Below are 15958 nucleotides of genomic sequence, written 5' to 3'. Positions count from 1 at the left end.
CTCTCCTCTCATATAACATATAACATATAACTATGAGTCATAATTAACATAGAACATAATTAAACTATTTTTCAGTGGCTATATACGAAAGTTCCCCAATTGAATTTATGTCTTATAAGGTGTAACATGTGCCTAGTAAATTATGTTTACCTCATATTTTATGTTTAATTGGAGTAATATTTGACAGAAATTAAAACTCTCAAATAATAATAAAAAACTAATATTTAAGCCAAAATTTTATTATTTGGAATCTTTTAGAAATAAGACACACTCTACTATTCTTTGGACCACAATCTTGTTGAAATACTCCAAACACCCCGAGAAATAAGGTAATTTATATAAATCACTAGATTAGAAGCTAATTATTATGAATTTTAGTGCACCCATCAAGATATATGTATCTCAAGATACATAAGGTCAAAATTATGTGTGATTTATTCTATACACATTGAAACAAAATAAAATCCTACTCAACCTAAGGGTTTTATTCCTATTCTTCAAAATCAAACATTTGTATATATCTCATACTAATTAGCAGTGAAAACAAAGACAATTGCACAGTAGTTGCAGTGACTTTCAACTACTGTAAAATGAATTAATACTCAAACATGTAAAATGAATAGACAGTTATGAATTAATACTCGTATAATATCAACTCTATCGTAAATCTCCAGCGCGAGTGGGCTATCTGCATTTTCATCAATACTTGATTCAAATATTTGCATTTAGATCAAATATTGCCCCCATTCCATCTTGATCAGTATTTTTCTCATTAGAGCCTAAATCTTGCTCATTAGCGTCTCCATCGATCTTGATCAGCATTTTGCTCATTAGCGCCTCCATTTTGATCATGATCCTGTTCTTCATCTGCACCTCCATCTTGATCATTATTGCCTCCAACGAGTAAATCAGACGACGTTACATTGTTATTGCTAATAAATGTGTTCCTGCCACAAAATACTCATTTGAATTAACACCTTACAAGTCATACCATAGATATACATGTACATACGCTATAATCAGTACAATCTGCAAATTCGTAATTAGAAACTTACAATCTCATAACAAATTCTCCTACGCTATAAACACTAGACGGTTGGGAGACTGCAATCTGGAGAAATCACAAGTTCAGTAATTTAACAAATCCGTCTTGAAACTGAAATGATCTTTAATAAATACTAGTATCTTACAATTTTCCACCCTAGCAGGTTTCTACATCGGACACAGAAAATCTCGGCTACGGTCATGCCATCTATTACTCGATAATGTCGCTCGTCATCTACTACTGCAATCCTTAACCTAGAAAGAATCGGTAGAGTCTGAGTGTTAGCATGGAGAGTTGCAACTTGAGTTGCGCAATGACGACAGTAGAAGTTACGAACAGAAGGGATATGATTGTATTCAGGCAAATTCTGTCTCAGCATAAATTGTTGAATCAAGAACCAAATCCTAATAGACATGATTCACCTATTAAAGAATAAAAAACTAAAAGCTGGAAAAGAGTTGATAATCAATGAGAATCCAAGAAAAAGAAAAATATAGCAGAAGAGAAATGCCCAAAACTGAATTTATATTCTTGTTAAGAAGAGCTCTGTTTTTATATCAGGGATAAATTTTATTTTATTTTTCCCTTTTACGAAATTATAATTTTTTCTTACCCTCCAAAACTATTTTCTCCATCTAAAAAAATATTATCCTTATATTAAGAAATACTTCCATCAGCTCTTAAAAGGGTTATTAAGAGAGTGCTTCCTCACCGGCTCAAATGATTGGTTGATTATTTTTTAGACAATTTATTCATCATTTTCGTTAAATATTTTTTTTCTTCATATTAATTCATTAATTCACGGATCATTAATTAATTAACTCGGGAAATTAATTTAGAATTTGCAGAAAATATATGGAAAGGATGTGTTTTGTGATTCCCCAAACTTAAAATTAGAAGTTACAATTCAGTAAAGCACAAGAAATATGTTTAGGTATATATGTAAGCAGACCTTACCAACAAGTGACGCATTTTAAAGACGTGCTAGTCTATTGCATGTTCTGAACAGGTGAATTCACGCCTATTTAATTCATATCGTTGGCAATAACTCAAGTGAATTCACGCCTATTTAATTCATATCGTTGGCAATAAATAGAAAGGGTTATCTAGGTTTTCAACATCAAATTATTTAATCCATATCGTTGGCTATAAATAGAAATGGCTATTTAGCTTTTCAACATTAAATTTTCTTTTTCTTTTGCATATATATGTTGAAGATGACATAGTTGATGATTGAAACATGTCAATATGTAGGGAGTGTTTGGTATGGAGGTTAATGTTTTCCATGGAAAATGTTTTCCTAGAAAACAAGTAGATTTTGAACTGATTTTCTCATGTTCGGTTGGTAGTAGAAATATTTTTCAAAAATGATTTTTAGTGTTTCATTATGAATGAAAAATATTTTTGAGAGACATTTTTTATTTTTACTAGAGTAAAAATAATTTATAAAATTGAAAATATTTTTTTAAAACAAAATTATTATTTTTTTGGAGTGGTGGGGGGAGGGGGTGGGTGCGTGGGGGCAAGGGAGGGGATAGGAGTGAAAAAATAAAAAATTGAAGTTGATGGTAGTTTTAAAAAATAAAATTAATTTTTTTGGAGTTTGGGGGTGGGGGTGGGGGTGGGGGTGGGGGGGAGGTAGGAGTTTAGGATCGGGTGGGATTGAGGGGTGGCCGGTGGCGACTGGGAGTGGGTCTAGGATCGGGTGGAAAAAATAAAATTTTGAAACAGAAAATATTTTTTAAAAAATTGATGTTTTCCAAAAAAAATGTAATTTGAAATTGGAGGAGAAGTTTGGAAAATATTTTTCTTAATTTTTGAAGGGAAGTCATTTTCCTTAATTTTGAGGAAAATGAGTTGATTTGAAAAACATTTTTCAAAACTTTTGTCTTAACCAAACATGAAAAAATTGAAAAACATTTTTTAGAAAATGTTTTCCTTCATACCAAACACACTTATAGTGTAATCCAAAATTGAAAAAGAAAGCAGAATATCACACTATATATAAGAACAACAATTGTGCATATCTGTAAGAATAATCATTTCTAATGTAACAGTAATCAACTTCTCAATTATATTAACAAGACTAGAGTTCAATTATAAGTCCACAACATAAATGCACTAAAGCAAACAACATAAACCTTTCCTTTTTTGGCAACACTTTAACTTTTACTTTCCACGTGACATGTTTAAGACCACAAGATTAAATGTCATTTTGGTACATTTAACATAACTTTAATTTAGAACCACAAAATTAAAATGTCTCTTTCTTTTCTTAAACTCTTATTTCAAGTCAAACTAGGTCATCTTTTTTGAAACGGAGGGAGTAATAGAAATACTAAACATAAGAACTAGGTAATTGATAAATTGCAAGAGGGAGATGAGAAGCTTAGACTCTAGAGTTGGGGATGAGAACACAAAAATGTCTTTGCACATAATTCATTTGATGCCCTCGGATAGTGATGCTCTAATCTATTTAACTACGATAAACGTACCCTCAGTCTGAATTTCAAATTATCCTTTGTGAAGGCTTGACCTTATTGCTTTTGTTGAGCCTACTTGGTCCAATTATCTATTTGTGTGATATCCTTATTGGGCTGGGACTGATTCATAACCATATCTACATTGCAACCTGAAGTATTTCCATGTCCATACTACTATTTTGATGAATATAAGTACCTAAATAGAAAGTGCTCGACATAAAATGATTTTATTGGTGCACTATCAGAAAGGTTTAACATCTTTTCTTTCTCAGAATAATAATTAAGATTATATATGTCTTATAAGAAATAGAAAATAAAATTATTCTTTATGTAACAAAGAATACACAATTCAATGCAACAATAACAATGGAAATGCAACTCAATTACAAGAATCAATAACACAAACAAATTTCTATATTACAAATGAAACAAATTCTTTTAATCAGTCGATTATACTCAAATGCTTGACAGATGACTTGTATGAAGAAAAAATTAAAGAGAAACTAAGCAGCATATACAGAACGGAAGTACCCCAGCTCTAATATGTCTGTAAAATGTTCACTCTCAATTGCTTTTCAAAGTAGTAATAATATGTACTTTAATCCCAAAACCAAAAAAGGAAGCTGAATATCACACAGTTATGAACTCTAGTGACTGCACTCACTGCAAGTGTATATCATCAGCTATTGATGTCTGCACTCAGTTCAAATGTTTGGATTTCGATCACTATGCCCATTAGAAACTACGAGTTGATCACCCCCTCCATCTTGATTATCAGCATTATTAGCGCCTCCATCTTGATTATTAGCGCCTCCATCTTGATTATCAGCATTATTAGCGACTCCATCTTGATTATTAGCGCCTCCATCTTGATTATCAGCATTTTCCTCATTATTAGCACCTCCAGCTTGATCAACATTGTCCTCATTAGGGCCTCCACCTAGTTCATAAGGATCTAAGAGTTGACCATTAGTGTAATTAAGCTTATCCCTGCCACAAAAATTATTATTAGTATTAGTAACACCTTACACAGCATATCGGATATGTGTAGTCTCATTTTCTCAATTAAACTTACAACATCATCAAGAATTGACCTGCTTCATAAGGACTGCCTTGGGCGACTGCGATCTGGCGAAAAGGAAAAATTATTTATAACCAACAACAACAAAAAAAAGGGAAATGCAAATCCTCTGGTACTAATATCTTACAAATTTCCACCCGAGCCGGTCCCTACAGTTGACACACAAAGTATCGACTACGGTGTTGCCATTTAGTACTTGATGATATGACTCATCATTCTCTGGTACTACAACGTTAAACCTGCATATATACACATATCAGACTGCAGATTATTTAAAAATAGCTATCGTGAAATCGCGAGACTTACATATCAGTAAAGATCCCTTGTAGCACGAAGGTTAGCTCCTGCAAAGAGGAAAATAACAGAGTAGTGCTTATTCAAATCAGTAGCAAAGAATAATTCAAGAAAGATCAAAATAGAATCCATATATACCTCATCAATTTCAACGTAATCTTGGACTAATGCAACTCGAGTTCCGCATCTGCAATGGAAGTAATCAGAAGAAGGCATTCTGAGTATCAAATAGAAAAGTTGAGAGAAAGGAATGTTGATTTTTTTCAATCCTGATCGAGGAGACGGAAATATATAGAATAAAATACCGTTGCGTTTCTTTTTCTCACTGGTAAATACAGTTGTATTTCAGTTTTGTAGAACAAAAAGAGCAACTGTATTTCAACAAATCGCAATTTTCATCTCCCCATTTAGTAATGCATGAAAAATGGATGCTAATCTCATTATGACATCCGAGATAATATCTCAAATAGTTAATTAATTACGGATAACTTTCTCAAAAGTCACTCAACTATGAGTCATAATTTATGACTAGTTTTCTCATTAAGTTACTTAATTTTGCTATAACTTAAAATCACTTAACTATTGATATTTCACGTAGAACTCTACGCCACCCCACCAATTTACATAATTTTTTCATTAAATTTTATTTTAAGCTAAATTCTTAAGGAAAAAAAAGTTCTCGTAATGTTTTTATTGACATTGTCCCACTAAAATTAAGTAATATATATAATATAACAAAATTTAACATTATAGTTAGTAAAACAAAATTATATCTGAAGTACCAATATAAATTATAAATGGAGTACAAAAACAAACAAGTCAAATAATGTATTTTATATAAGAAAATTAGCTTATAATTGGGTATCAATTAATTATGTCAACGTTTGAATACAATAACGACGGTTGCGGAATTTCTAATTATATATAGGAGTAAAATTAGAGTAGCAAATTACTACTATGTCAGTGTGGCTTTGATTGATTGACACGTGTGACTTTATTTATTTAATGGTTCTGATTCATTTTGTTAACTACTATCTCCGTCTGGTATTATTTGTTATGATTTTTATTTTTAAAGTCAAACTATAAAAATTTTGACTAATATTTTAAGATATATTTTTTTATCATATTAATATGTAAAAAATTGTAATTTATAGTACTTTTCATATAATTTTAGAATATCTAATTTTTTCGTTTAAAATATCGAATTAATGTGATTCAATTTACCTTTAAAAAATAATCAAATTAACTTTCGATAAGTGTAACATGACAAATAATTCTTAACCAAGGTTAACAATTCATTGCTTCTTACAAGATGAAATAATCAAAATCCAAAATTTCATAGAAAAATCCAGGATGCTATGATGATGATAAAACTTCAAATTTTGCAGCAAAAAGTAAACACCATTTTTATTTTCTACGCCCGTGAAACCCAAATTGAAAATAATTTTGCCTATTCAAAGAAGATAACAAACTTCTTTAGCCTTCATATTGATCAGCATTTTCCTCATTATTAGCGCCTCCATCTTTATCAAGAAATTGCTCATTAGCGCCTCCATCTTTATCAACATTTTGCTCATTAGCTCCTCCATCTTTATCATGATTCTGTTCCTTATCGCCTCCATGTTGATCAACATTTTGCTCATTAGCTCCTACAACTTGATTAACAATTTGCTCATTGAGGTATCCATCTTGATCACGACGGAGGAGATGCCTCAAGTAATTACAAATATCATTATCTAGGCCTCCATCTTGATCAATATTAGTGCTCATTTCTTCTCCAGTAGAGTCTCCATATCCCTCAGCGCGGACTTTTTGTTGCTCGATTGTATGAATCATCGTTTCATTATTTGAAAAACTAAGCTGGTCCCTGCAACAAAATACCCATTTGTGTTAACCATACCGTTTATGTGTACACTCTCAATCTGAAATTTTGTAATTAGAAACTTACAATCTCATAATGAATCTTCTTTCTTTAATATACCTGGACGGCCAGGTGACTGCAATCTGGAGAAATAAAAAATTCAGTATGTTTTTTTTTTTCTTTTTCAAAAGCAACAGAATCTAATCTTTAATATAAGTATCTTACAATTTTCCATCCGATCATCTTATCACATAGTCTACAGTGAGTTCTGGCTACTGTAGTTCCAAAAGGATTCTTCACGGTGTTTGCTACACGAACATTAATCCTGCATATATATAAATGAGGCTTAGACAGTAGATGAAAGTGTATACATATATATCTGGAGGTACGTTGCTCATACTTACAGCCGATCAAAGAGCCCTAGTCCTCCTGATAGAGTCTGCAAAATGTAAAAGACAAGAAAATGAATTTGTTGAAATAATTTTTCCTAAATCGAAGAAATTATATTCGAATTGTTACCTTCTGAATATAATTTCTGAAGGATGCAACTTGCCTTCTGCACCCAATAGTATGACAGTGGATGGTATCATTAGGAGGGATCGCATGAGTGTTGTGTTCAAGTGAATAGTATCTACTCATTGTAGAATGAATTAAGAAACAGAGACGAAAAATGCAGAACAAGTGAATTTTATGGAAATGCACCACAGAGAATGTTGATATATTTATATATATATAGAAAAATCACTTCTTGATTCTTGAATTTACCGTTAATTTTCAATCTATTTAATTTAATTACCCTCCAAAACTATTTCCATTTTAATTTCTCATACCAGATTATATATTACAAATTACAAATATGACTTGGACCTTATTTGACTGAATGCTTTTTTAAAAAATAGCTTTTGAAAAAAAGCAATTTGTGTTTGACTTATTCATTTGAAGGTGCTTTGATAAATAATCTGTGTTAAACTAATTTTTAAAAAAAAAACGTTTTTGAGAGTCAAATTACGAGAAAAGGCAAGTATCAATCTGGCTGGTTCGAGTCTACAGAGCCTAGGCCGCGAGGTACAGATTTGATTCAAGAGGCTTTGGAGCAGGTGAGAGTGATTCAGGATAGACTCAGGACAGCTCAGAGTAGGCACCAGAGTTATGCGAATCGGAGGCGTCGACCTTTGAGATTCTCTGTTGGTGATCGGGTATTTCTCCGTGTGTCGCCCATGAAGGGTGTGATGAGATTTGGAAGACGGGGTAAGCTTAGCCCCAGGTATATTGGGCCTTTTGAGATACTTCGGACAGTTGGGGAGGTTGCTTATGAGTTGGCCCTACCTCCAGCATTTTCAGCCATCCATCCAGTTTTCCATGTCCCGATGCTACGCCGATATATTCCTGATGAGTCCCATGTGCTCCAGTATGATGCAATTGAGTTGGATGATCATTTGACATTTGTAGAAGAGCCAGTTGCCATCCTAGCCAGAGATGTGAGGAAATTGCGCTCGAGAGCCATTCGTATTGTTAAGGTCCGTTGGAGGCATCGTTCAGTCGAGGAGGCTACCTGGGAGACCGAGAAGGAGATGCGAGAGCAGTTTCCCGGCTTGTTTGAGCCTTTAGGTACTTCTTAACCCTTACTTTCGCGGACGAAAGTTCTTTTTAGTAGTGGATATTGTAATGACCCTTATTGTCATTTTTAGTGTTTTATCTTCTGTACATCGTTTAGAGCGTTCCTATAGCGATTCCAAGTTATTTATGACTTGCTGGGACTGACAGATCGGTCACTTGGTCATTCGTTTGGTTATTGTGTGAGTTTTAGTATTTTTGGAGCTTATGAACCTTGAACGATCATTTTCGATCAAAAGTTCAAGAAGATGACATCAGAATCTAATTCTGACGATTCCATCAGTTCCGGAAGGGTCATCTTAGTCTAGTAGCATTGTCGACATGACTCCCAAAGTTTTCAGAGTGAGTTGGTGGGATTAGGCGTTTTAACTTTAAGTTTAAAGGCTAAGTTTGACTTTAGTCATCATTCTGAGTAAACGCGCTCGGATGAGAATTCCGTCAGCGGTTAGCTCCAGAATGTCGAGTTTGGTCTAGTTTGACCCTTCTTTCGGGTTTTGAGGTTTTTGATATTTTTTCGAGCCCTTTTGTGGTTTTTGACTTAAAATGGCCAATGGAAGTGGGATCCATATTTTATCGAGATGACCTCTGATGAAAATTTCGACTGCGCCTTTGAGTCCGGAATGTCGACTTTGGTAGGGTAGCATATCTATTTTATTTTTATCAGGTTCCGAACGAATTTCGAGCACCCGTCGGAGACTTTAAAGAAAGTAGGCAAAGCTGAATCTGGTGCAGCCCCTTTAAAAACCCAACTTTCAGCTTTGTGTCTTACTTTGGAATCTTGATATCTTGAGCTATACAACTCCAAATTGGACGATTCAAAAGGCTAAGTTGTGAGATTTTTCGAGGGCAACGCATTGGTGAGCTTGGAATCTGATTTGGGGACCCTATTTGAGGTAAATTTTGGGTTTTAACTGCTGTCATAGCTCATTTTCGAGCACAAGTTTTGGGAAATTTTAGAAGGTGATTTCTTGACCATTTTAGGTCCGAATCAAGTGATTCAAGAGCCTATATTGTGGGGGTTTTCGTGAGGATCATTGTGGTGTGGTTGGTTTTGGCGGTTGGAGCTTCATTTTTGGTAAAATCTTGTAAGTAGCTGCTGCCATAGTTGCTGATTTTTAGCTTAGAATTTGGGTTCTTTTGTTGCATGTTCATGTTGGGACTGTTTTGAGTCCTGAATTGTGCTCCATTCTGGTATACAAGCTTCGAGAGTTATTTAGGACTTTTATTTGGGGTTAATTCGGGATTTCTCAACGCGGATCTCACTTTTTCCATTTTGACCGTGAAATTGACCCGTCTCCGTTTCTTGCGATTTTAGTGTTTAAATGACTGTAATAACTTTGTGACTCTATTTCTGATAGTGTATCAACGTTTTGATGCCTTTTAGAAAGTAAAAGATCCGGGGAGTGAATTTTGGAGCGCGCGTGATCTGCGTTCAGGTAGGCTATGATTTCTCTTCTTAGATTGAACTCGAACATGTGAATGCATGTTGATTAGTTGGGATTTGGGTTGGGTAGTTATTGGATCATGCATAGGTGTTACAAATCATATTTTTGCCTTTTTTTCTGAGAATTATCGGGTAACTGTGAGCATGTTTATTGTTATTAATTGACCTTCTTTGCTATATGAATTACTTGTATGTTTGAATTCTGGTTGTCAGAAGTATGTTGGGCCTTAGTTTAGGTTTGACTAGGGTTTTCCTTAGAAATGCATGATTCAAAGTCGGTAGGACTTAGTTTAGCCACGACGTCGCTCGGCCGGCTTAAATCCTTGTAGACTGATGTAGCAGACTTGAGCTGATAGTTGGGTATTTAGAAAGACGATGAGCTTGCTCTAGTGATAGTTACTCTTATTTCTTCGATGTTACGGCTTCTCGAGTTACGTCAGTGACAATGATTTCCGCTCCGTGATTCAAAGTTGAGTTTCTATTCGACTTTAAGGTCTTACATTGATCAGCTAAGTCTGGATGGTGTTCCATGGGTTTATATGATTATGGATAGATAAAGACTCTTTCAGCAGCTATATCGACATCTTTGTCGGGTATCCGGATTTAAGGTCCGGCCTCGAACATCCACATACTTATGTAGAGCATCCGGTAAGAGGTCCGGCCTCAAGTATGTAGAGCATCCGGTTAGAGGTCCGGCCTCAGTTACTTATATTTTGCAATTGGCTACTTGTGTAATTCTGGTGAGTGTCCGGTTCAAGGCCCGACCTCCGTACCGTCAGATTTTACTTTTTGGTTCGGTGTTCTTTGGCCTCAAGTTTTATTCTCCTTAAGTTATAGTTATTTTGTGTACTCGTCGGGCTTATGGGGGTCCGTTCGGGTTTTTATTTAAACTTGTGCACGAGTGTACCTTCTGGGCTTATGGTGGATCCACTTAGGTGTAGTTAGCTTATTTATATTAATTTAGTTAGATCTTTATACACTCGTGTGCATTATTGTGTTACTTAGCCTTCTGTTCTTGACCTCTAGTTTTGTGATTCCGTCTTTTCATAGTGCTTTACTTTTCTAGTTCAGTCGGCCTATGATGCCTACTGGGTACCTGTTATTTGGTACTCATGCTACGCTCTGCATCTATTTTCATGATGCAGGTCCGAGCACCGGTAGTCAGCGTTGATCGAGTTTGGAGAATTTCTGGTCTGGAGACAGGGGTGAGCACACAACGTTTTGTACTATTTCAGTCTCCATCTGTTTATATAAAGACTTGTCTTTTACTTTTCGAGACAGTCTAGTTTCGGTGGTCCACTGTTGGGATTTGTACTCGTTTTGTTGGTAGCTCTGTATTAGTGACTTCCAGGTTCTGGGAGGGATCCTTTATTGTATTTATGTTTTGGTTTGCTTATGATGTTGTTATAGTAAATTTTCTTAGTCTTGTTTAATTTCCTAGTTTTGGTAATGTTAAGACTATTTTATAGAAAAACTATTTTAAACCTCTAATACAAAAACTTTTATTACCTTTTTAATTTAATTAATTAAAATATACATATTCAAATCTTCAATCATTATTATACACAAATAAATATTGTTGAAAAATATTGAAAAGAAGAATATTTTTTGTTATTTGTTACCTATTCTCTTTGTTTCAATCTTAGCTATTATGTTTTTTTGTTATAGTACTCTAAAGTTTTACAAAGTTAGAATTAAAATAAAATAATACGTTAACTTAACAAAAGAAAAATTTGTCATTCCTTGCTTTTTTGGGAAGGTCTGAAATCTGAATCTTTAGTTGTTACATTTTTTTCTCTTTTTCTAATCCTGAAAAATGTATTGTTGTTACTTTTATTTTTAATTGTGTAAAATAATACGTAAATGACATATGCAATATAAAATATTAATAATAATATAAAAATATAAATAAAATAAAAAATTCATTATATAAAAATAAAATATAAAATTCATGAATGAAAATTAAACAAAGTTATGAAATATGTTAATTAGTTAATAAGAGAGATATTGATAAATATATATATATATATATATGTTAATTAGTTAATAAGAGAGATATTGATAAATATATATATATATATGTAAGGAATATTTTAATCTTAAAAATAATAACTCTGTTTTTTTTTCACTGGGTAGAGAATAAATACGGTTGCGTTTCTTGCTTCTTTTTCTTTTTACTCACTCTAAAATACAGTTGTATTTCAGTTTTGCATAACAAAAAGAGCAACTGTATTTCAACAAATCTCAATTTTGATCTCAAAAATTATTCCCCATTTATTAATGTATGAAAAATGGATGCCATCAAAAAATTATTTATATTGATTAAGTGATTTTTTAAGATAACTATGACTTTTAACTGGTAGATTATAATGAATTGCTTAAATAGTTGACACGTGACTTGAATATAGAGAATGGTAGATCTTACAAGTAAGTTTTCAGACTCCAAAATGAGTTTACATTAATATGTACTGTAATCCCAAAACCAGCCTCCATCTTCTTGTTCAACAGCATAATCAATTTTTTGCTCATTATAACTGCCTAAATCAGGTTCATTGTGACTTGTTGCTTAATAGGAACAAGTTGATCAACATTTTGTTCATTACTGCCCACTTCTTGGTCAAAAGGAACTTGTTGATTACCGCCTTCATCTTTGGTTAACATTTTGCTCATTAGTACCCACTTCTTGGTCAATGAGAACCAGCTGGTTATTATCGCTTCCATCTTGTTCATCAGTGTTCTGCTCGTTATTTGTACCTTCATCTTGATCATCAACATGTTGCTCATTAGTGCCCACTTCTTGGCCAATAGGAACCTGTTGATTACCGCCTTCATCTTGATCATCAGTATTTTGCTCATTATTTGTACCTTCATCTTGATCATCAGTATTTTGTTCATTATTAGCGCCTCCATCTTGATCATCAGTATTTTGCTCATTATTACTGCCTCCATCTTGATTATCAGTATTTTGCTCATTATTACCGCCTCCATCTTGATTATCAGTATTTTGCTCATTATTACCGCCTCCATCTTGATTATCAATATTTTTCTCACTATTACCACCTCCATCTTGACCATTAGCATCTCCATCTTGATCATTAGCATCTCCATCTTGATCATCATTTTGCTCATCAAAACTAAGCATGTTCCTGCCACAAAATACTCATTTGTATCAACCCTTATAAGTCATACTTATTTCTCAATCTGCAAACTTACAGTCTCATAAGGAACGTTCCTACCATAACATCCATGTCCCCGGTTGAGTGACTGCAATCTGGACAAATAAAAACTTCAGTATATTTCTTACAAAATGCTCTTTTAAATATTATATCTTACAAATTTCCAGCCGAGCAACGTTCCACATTGGATTCAGCAAGAATCGGCTAAAGTAGTTTCAAATTCTGATTGATGAATATTCTGGTTGTCTACATTAAACCTGTATATATAAAGAAGGTTTGTAACATATATACATATCTCAAGTTGCTGAAATCAAATTGCATGAGACTTACAGCCTATTAAAGATCCCAGCTGGCCACACCTGCAAATTAAAACATATTGCTTTGTCCCTATTATGCTGAAGCAACGTTACATCAGTATAATAAATAAGTTTGTTCCTACCGCCACATACTCAATCTGCAAATTTGTAATTAGCGCTTATCATTGCGAAATATCCGACGTTGTAATTTGGAACAGTGCAATTTGGAGGAATCATAGAAACTTCTGATTTAAACATGCAACACACATTGCTGCTTAGTGTCTAGACTTTAGATATATAAAATTGGATAGTAAAGCGATTAAGGATCAGTATGCAAGACAGCACAATCAGGTCCGTCATAGGCAACTTTTCACTATAGGGCAATCAAGCATATCACTTAAGAGGACAATTTATTAAGAAAAATGTCTACATTTTATCATTAGATATGTCTGCATTTAGATCAACTACTATTTATATTGTATGATCAGCATCTTCATTTAGTTTGTTGGTGCCTCAATCTTCATCATTATCTTCATGTTCATTAACGCCATCTTGATCATCTGTCCCTCCACCTTGATCATGATGGTGCTCATTACCACCTCCACCATCTTCTTCATCTTCTTCATTTTGATCGTGCTCATTAGCACCTCCATCGTCATTATGACCCTGTTCATCTGCCTCTCCACCTTGATCATGATCGTGCTCATTTGCATCTGCATCATCCTGTTCTTCATACTCTTCATCTTCTTCAGTTTCATCTAAATACATCAGCTTATTATTACAATCAATAAGTTCGAGCCTGCCATGCACACAAAAATATCATATTAATACCTTACAAATCATATTGCATTTGGCCTAATGATAAGAAACTCACGCGTTCATCAAAAAATATTCTTCTCTATGATGCAGAGTCTGGTTGCTATAAGGGACTACAATCTGAATAATAGATAAATATTTGTTAAAACGAACTGCAAATGAATAATAAATTCAGCACGTACATAATATTAATTAGCATCTTACAAGTTTCATCCCAAGCAGCATTCCACATTTGACACAGTACGTATCAGCTACGGTATTTCCATTTACTTGTCTATGGTATTTCTCTTCGTCCACTTGCACATTACACCTGCATTTACAAACAGAATAATGTTTAGGCAATTAACAAATTTCGAAGTTTGCAAAATGAAATCATGATACTCACATTTTATGAAAGACCACTGTCATCTCATAGTCTATCTGCAAAATTACAAGGCAAAAGTAGCAATTTCATGACACAAATCGCAAGCAATTTCATCAAAATGTATACTTTCTATTGAAAAAGGATACAATGTAAACGCAAGAAAGACGCTGAGAGAGTAAGATATATACGCTATCAATGAAATCGTTGGCTAATCCAATTCTGGTTTCGCATATGTTACAATGGACGATATCCTCTTTCGGATATTCATCCAAATCGACAAGATACAGAAATCCCATTGTATCCACTGTTATAGGACCAAAAAACAAAACAAATGAAAAAGAATTAAATCGGAATGATGTAACAGAGATGGTTGATAATGAGAACTAATAAAAGAAAAAACACTAGCGGCGAACCAGATAAAAGAAAAAACAGTTCAGTCATGAATCGAGTTGAGAAGAGTTATATGGGTTTTTACAAAGGTGAATCAAGTGTTTTCTGAAAAGACACCAAGTGAGAAAGGTTGCAATTTGAAAGGATTGTGACTTTTTCTTATAAATTATTACTTTTTTTAATGAGTTATCGGTCTTGACTTTTCAGAAAGATCATGACTTATAAAATTTATCTATAAAATTAAAAATTGTCTCTTATTTTTTTATGTCTATATCTAAAATCTAAATTTTTGAACATATTTCTTACAAATAAATAAATATTGAGTCGTTGTCTGATTAACTGCTGACTTTAATTTTTATTTTCGACCAGTAGAAGAATTTACGATACTATTGATATTTTACTTTCCCCCTTCACGAATGCGTGTCTTTTTGCATTTTGCAAACTTAATTTAAATTTGTATAGAAAAATTTCATTAGCCATATAAAATATTTTTTTAAATAAAAAATAATGCTAACAAATTGTGATCTTTTATTAACGACGATAAATATATTTACTTTTCCAAAAAATTTAATATATAATACAATCTAAGGAAATACTTTGATGATAATAATACACTTTTATCGAATATAAAGAACAACAAAACATTACCTTACCCACACCAAAAACATTTTAATATATACTATCATCTTAGGAAATATTTTGATGATAGTAATACATTTTCATCGAATGTAAAAAATAACAAATTATGCAACAGGTAAAAAACGATAGTATAATAGCTAAACATATCTAAGTTATAAGGTATAATTTTACCATGAATTTAGATATAGAATGTTAGAATTTTTTTATTATATTTGAAAACAATGTAATTCTTTTTATAATTTATAATAATTAAAAATTTAAAATATTTAAAAATCATAAAAGAAAAACCAAAGGGACTGGTAGAAATCTACGCTACTCATTTAATTAACATCCGTAGATCTTCTAATCAAACGGCTTATATTCAATCTTCGCCTCTCACATGGATCGACAGTACCATCCGTCGATGACCAAGTAAACACCCAAATATGAGCGGCTACGATTTACTCCCCGCCATA

The 15958-nt window shown here is 33.2% G+C and overlaps 5 protein-coding genes and 1 long non-coding RNA gene across 6 annotated transcripts; 2 read left to right on the top strand and 4 right to left on the bottom strand.

The window, feature by feature from the left end:
* Nucleotides 1–493: 493 nt before the first annotated feature.
* Nucleotides 494–1547, bottom strand: LOC104648096 (protein yippee-like At3g08990). The gene is made up of 3 exons (XM_010324652.3): nt 1191–1547; nt 1056–1111; nt 494–947 (listed from the first exon to the last, which is right to left on the bottom strand). Exons 1-3 carry the CDS (start codon nt 1458–1460, stop codon nt 794–796), a joined length of 480 nt encoding a protein of 159 aa, XP_010322954.1. The 5' UTR covers nt 1461–1547; the 3' UTR covers nt 494–793.
* A 4709-nt stretch (nt 1548–6256) lies between these two features.
* Nucleotides 6257–7448, bottom strand: LOC112941649 (uncharacterized). Its single transcript, XM_026031358.2, has 5 exons — nt 7284–7448; nt 7169–7203; nt 6990–7089; nt 6852–6907; nt 6257–6770 (listed from the first exon to the last, which is right to left on the bottom strand). Exons 1-5 carry the CDS (start codon nt 7401–7403, stop codon nt 6380–6382), a joined length of 702 nt encoding a protein of 233 aa, XP_025887143.1. The 5' UTR covers nt 7404–7448; the 3' UTR covers nt 6257–6379.
* On the top strand, nt 7435–8383 carry LOC109120485 (uncharacterized). Its single transcript, XM_019214330.2, has 2 exons — nt 7435–7445; nt 7765–8383. Exons 1-2 carry the CDS (start codon nt 7435–7437, stop codon nt 8381–8383), a joined length of 630 nt encoding a protein of 209 aa, XP_019069875.2.
* A 1263-nt stretch (nt 8384–9646) lies between these two features.
* On the top strand, nt 9647–11218 carry LOC112941648 (uncharacterized). The gene is made up of 2 exons (XR_003247071.2): nt 9647–9814; nt 10968–11218. It is a non-coding gene; the product is annotated as an uncharacterized lncRNA (long non-coding RNA).
* Nucleotides 11219–12202: 984 nt separating this feature from the next.
* Nucleotides 12203–13597, bottom strand: LOC109120500 (uncharacterized). The gene is made up of 3 exons (XM_026031357.2): nt 13329–13597; nt 13059–13255; nt 12203–12968 (listed from the first exon to the last, which is right to left on the bottom strand). Exons 2-3 carry the CDS (start codon nt 13064–13066, stop codon nt 12467–12469), a joined length of 510 nt encoding a protein of 169 aa, XP_025887142.1. The 5' UTR covers nt 13067–13255; nt 13329–13597; the 3' UTR covers nt 12203–12466.
* A 90-nt stretch (nt 13598–13687) lies between these two features.
* On the bottom strand, nt 13688–14979 carry LOC109120499 (uncharacterized). The gene is made up of 6 exons (XM_019214353.2): nt 14888–14979; nt 14663–14778; nt 14496–14530; nt 14315–14420; nt 14169–14230; nt 13688–14093 (listed from the first exon to the last, which is right to left on the bottom strand). The coding sequence occupies exons 1-6, from the start codon at nt 14913–14915 to the stop codon at nt 13808–13810; spliced, it is 633 nt and encodes a 210-aa protein (XP_019069898.1). The 5' UTR covers nt 14916–14979; the 3' UTR covers nt 13688–13807.
* Nucleotides 14980–15958: the final 979 nt, after the last annotated feature.

The sequence above is a fragment of the Solanum lycopersicum genome, chromosome 6 (genome assembly GCF_036512215.1).
Source record: "Solanum lycopersicum chromosome 6, SLM_r2.1".
NCBI classification, from domain to species: domain Eukaryota; kingdom Viridiplantae; phylum Streptophyta; class Magnoliopsida; order Solanales; family Solanaceae; genus Solanum; species Solanum lycopersicum.
This window is presented reverse-complemented; position numbering and strand designations above follow the sequence as displayed.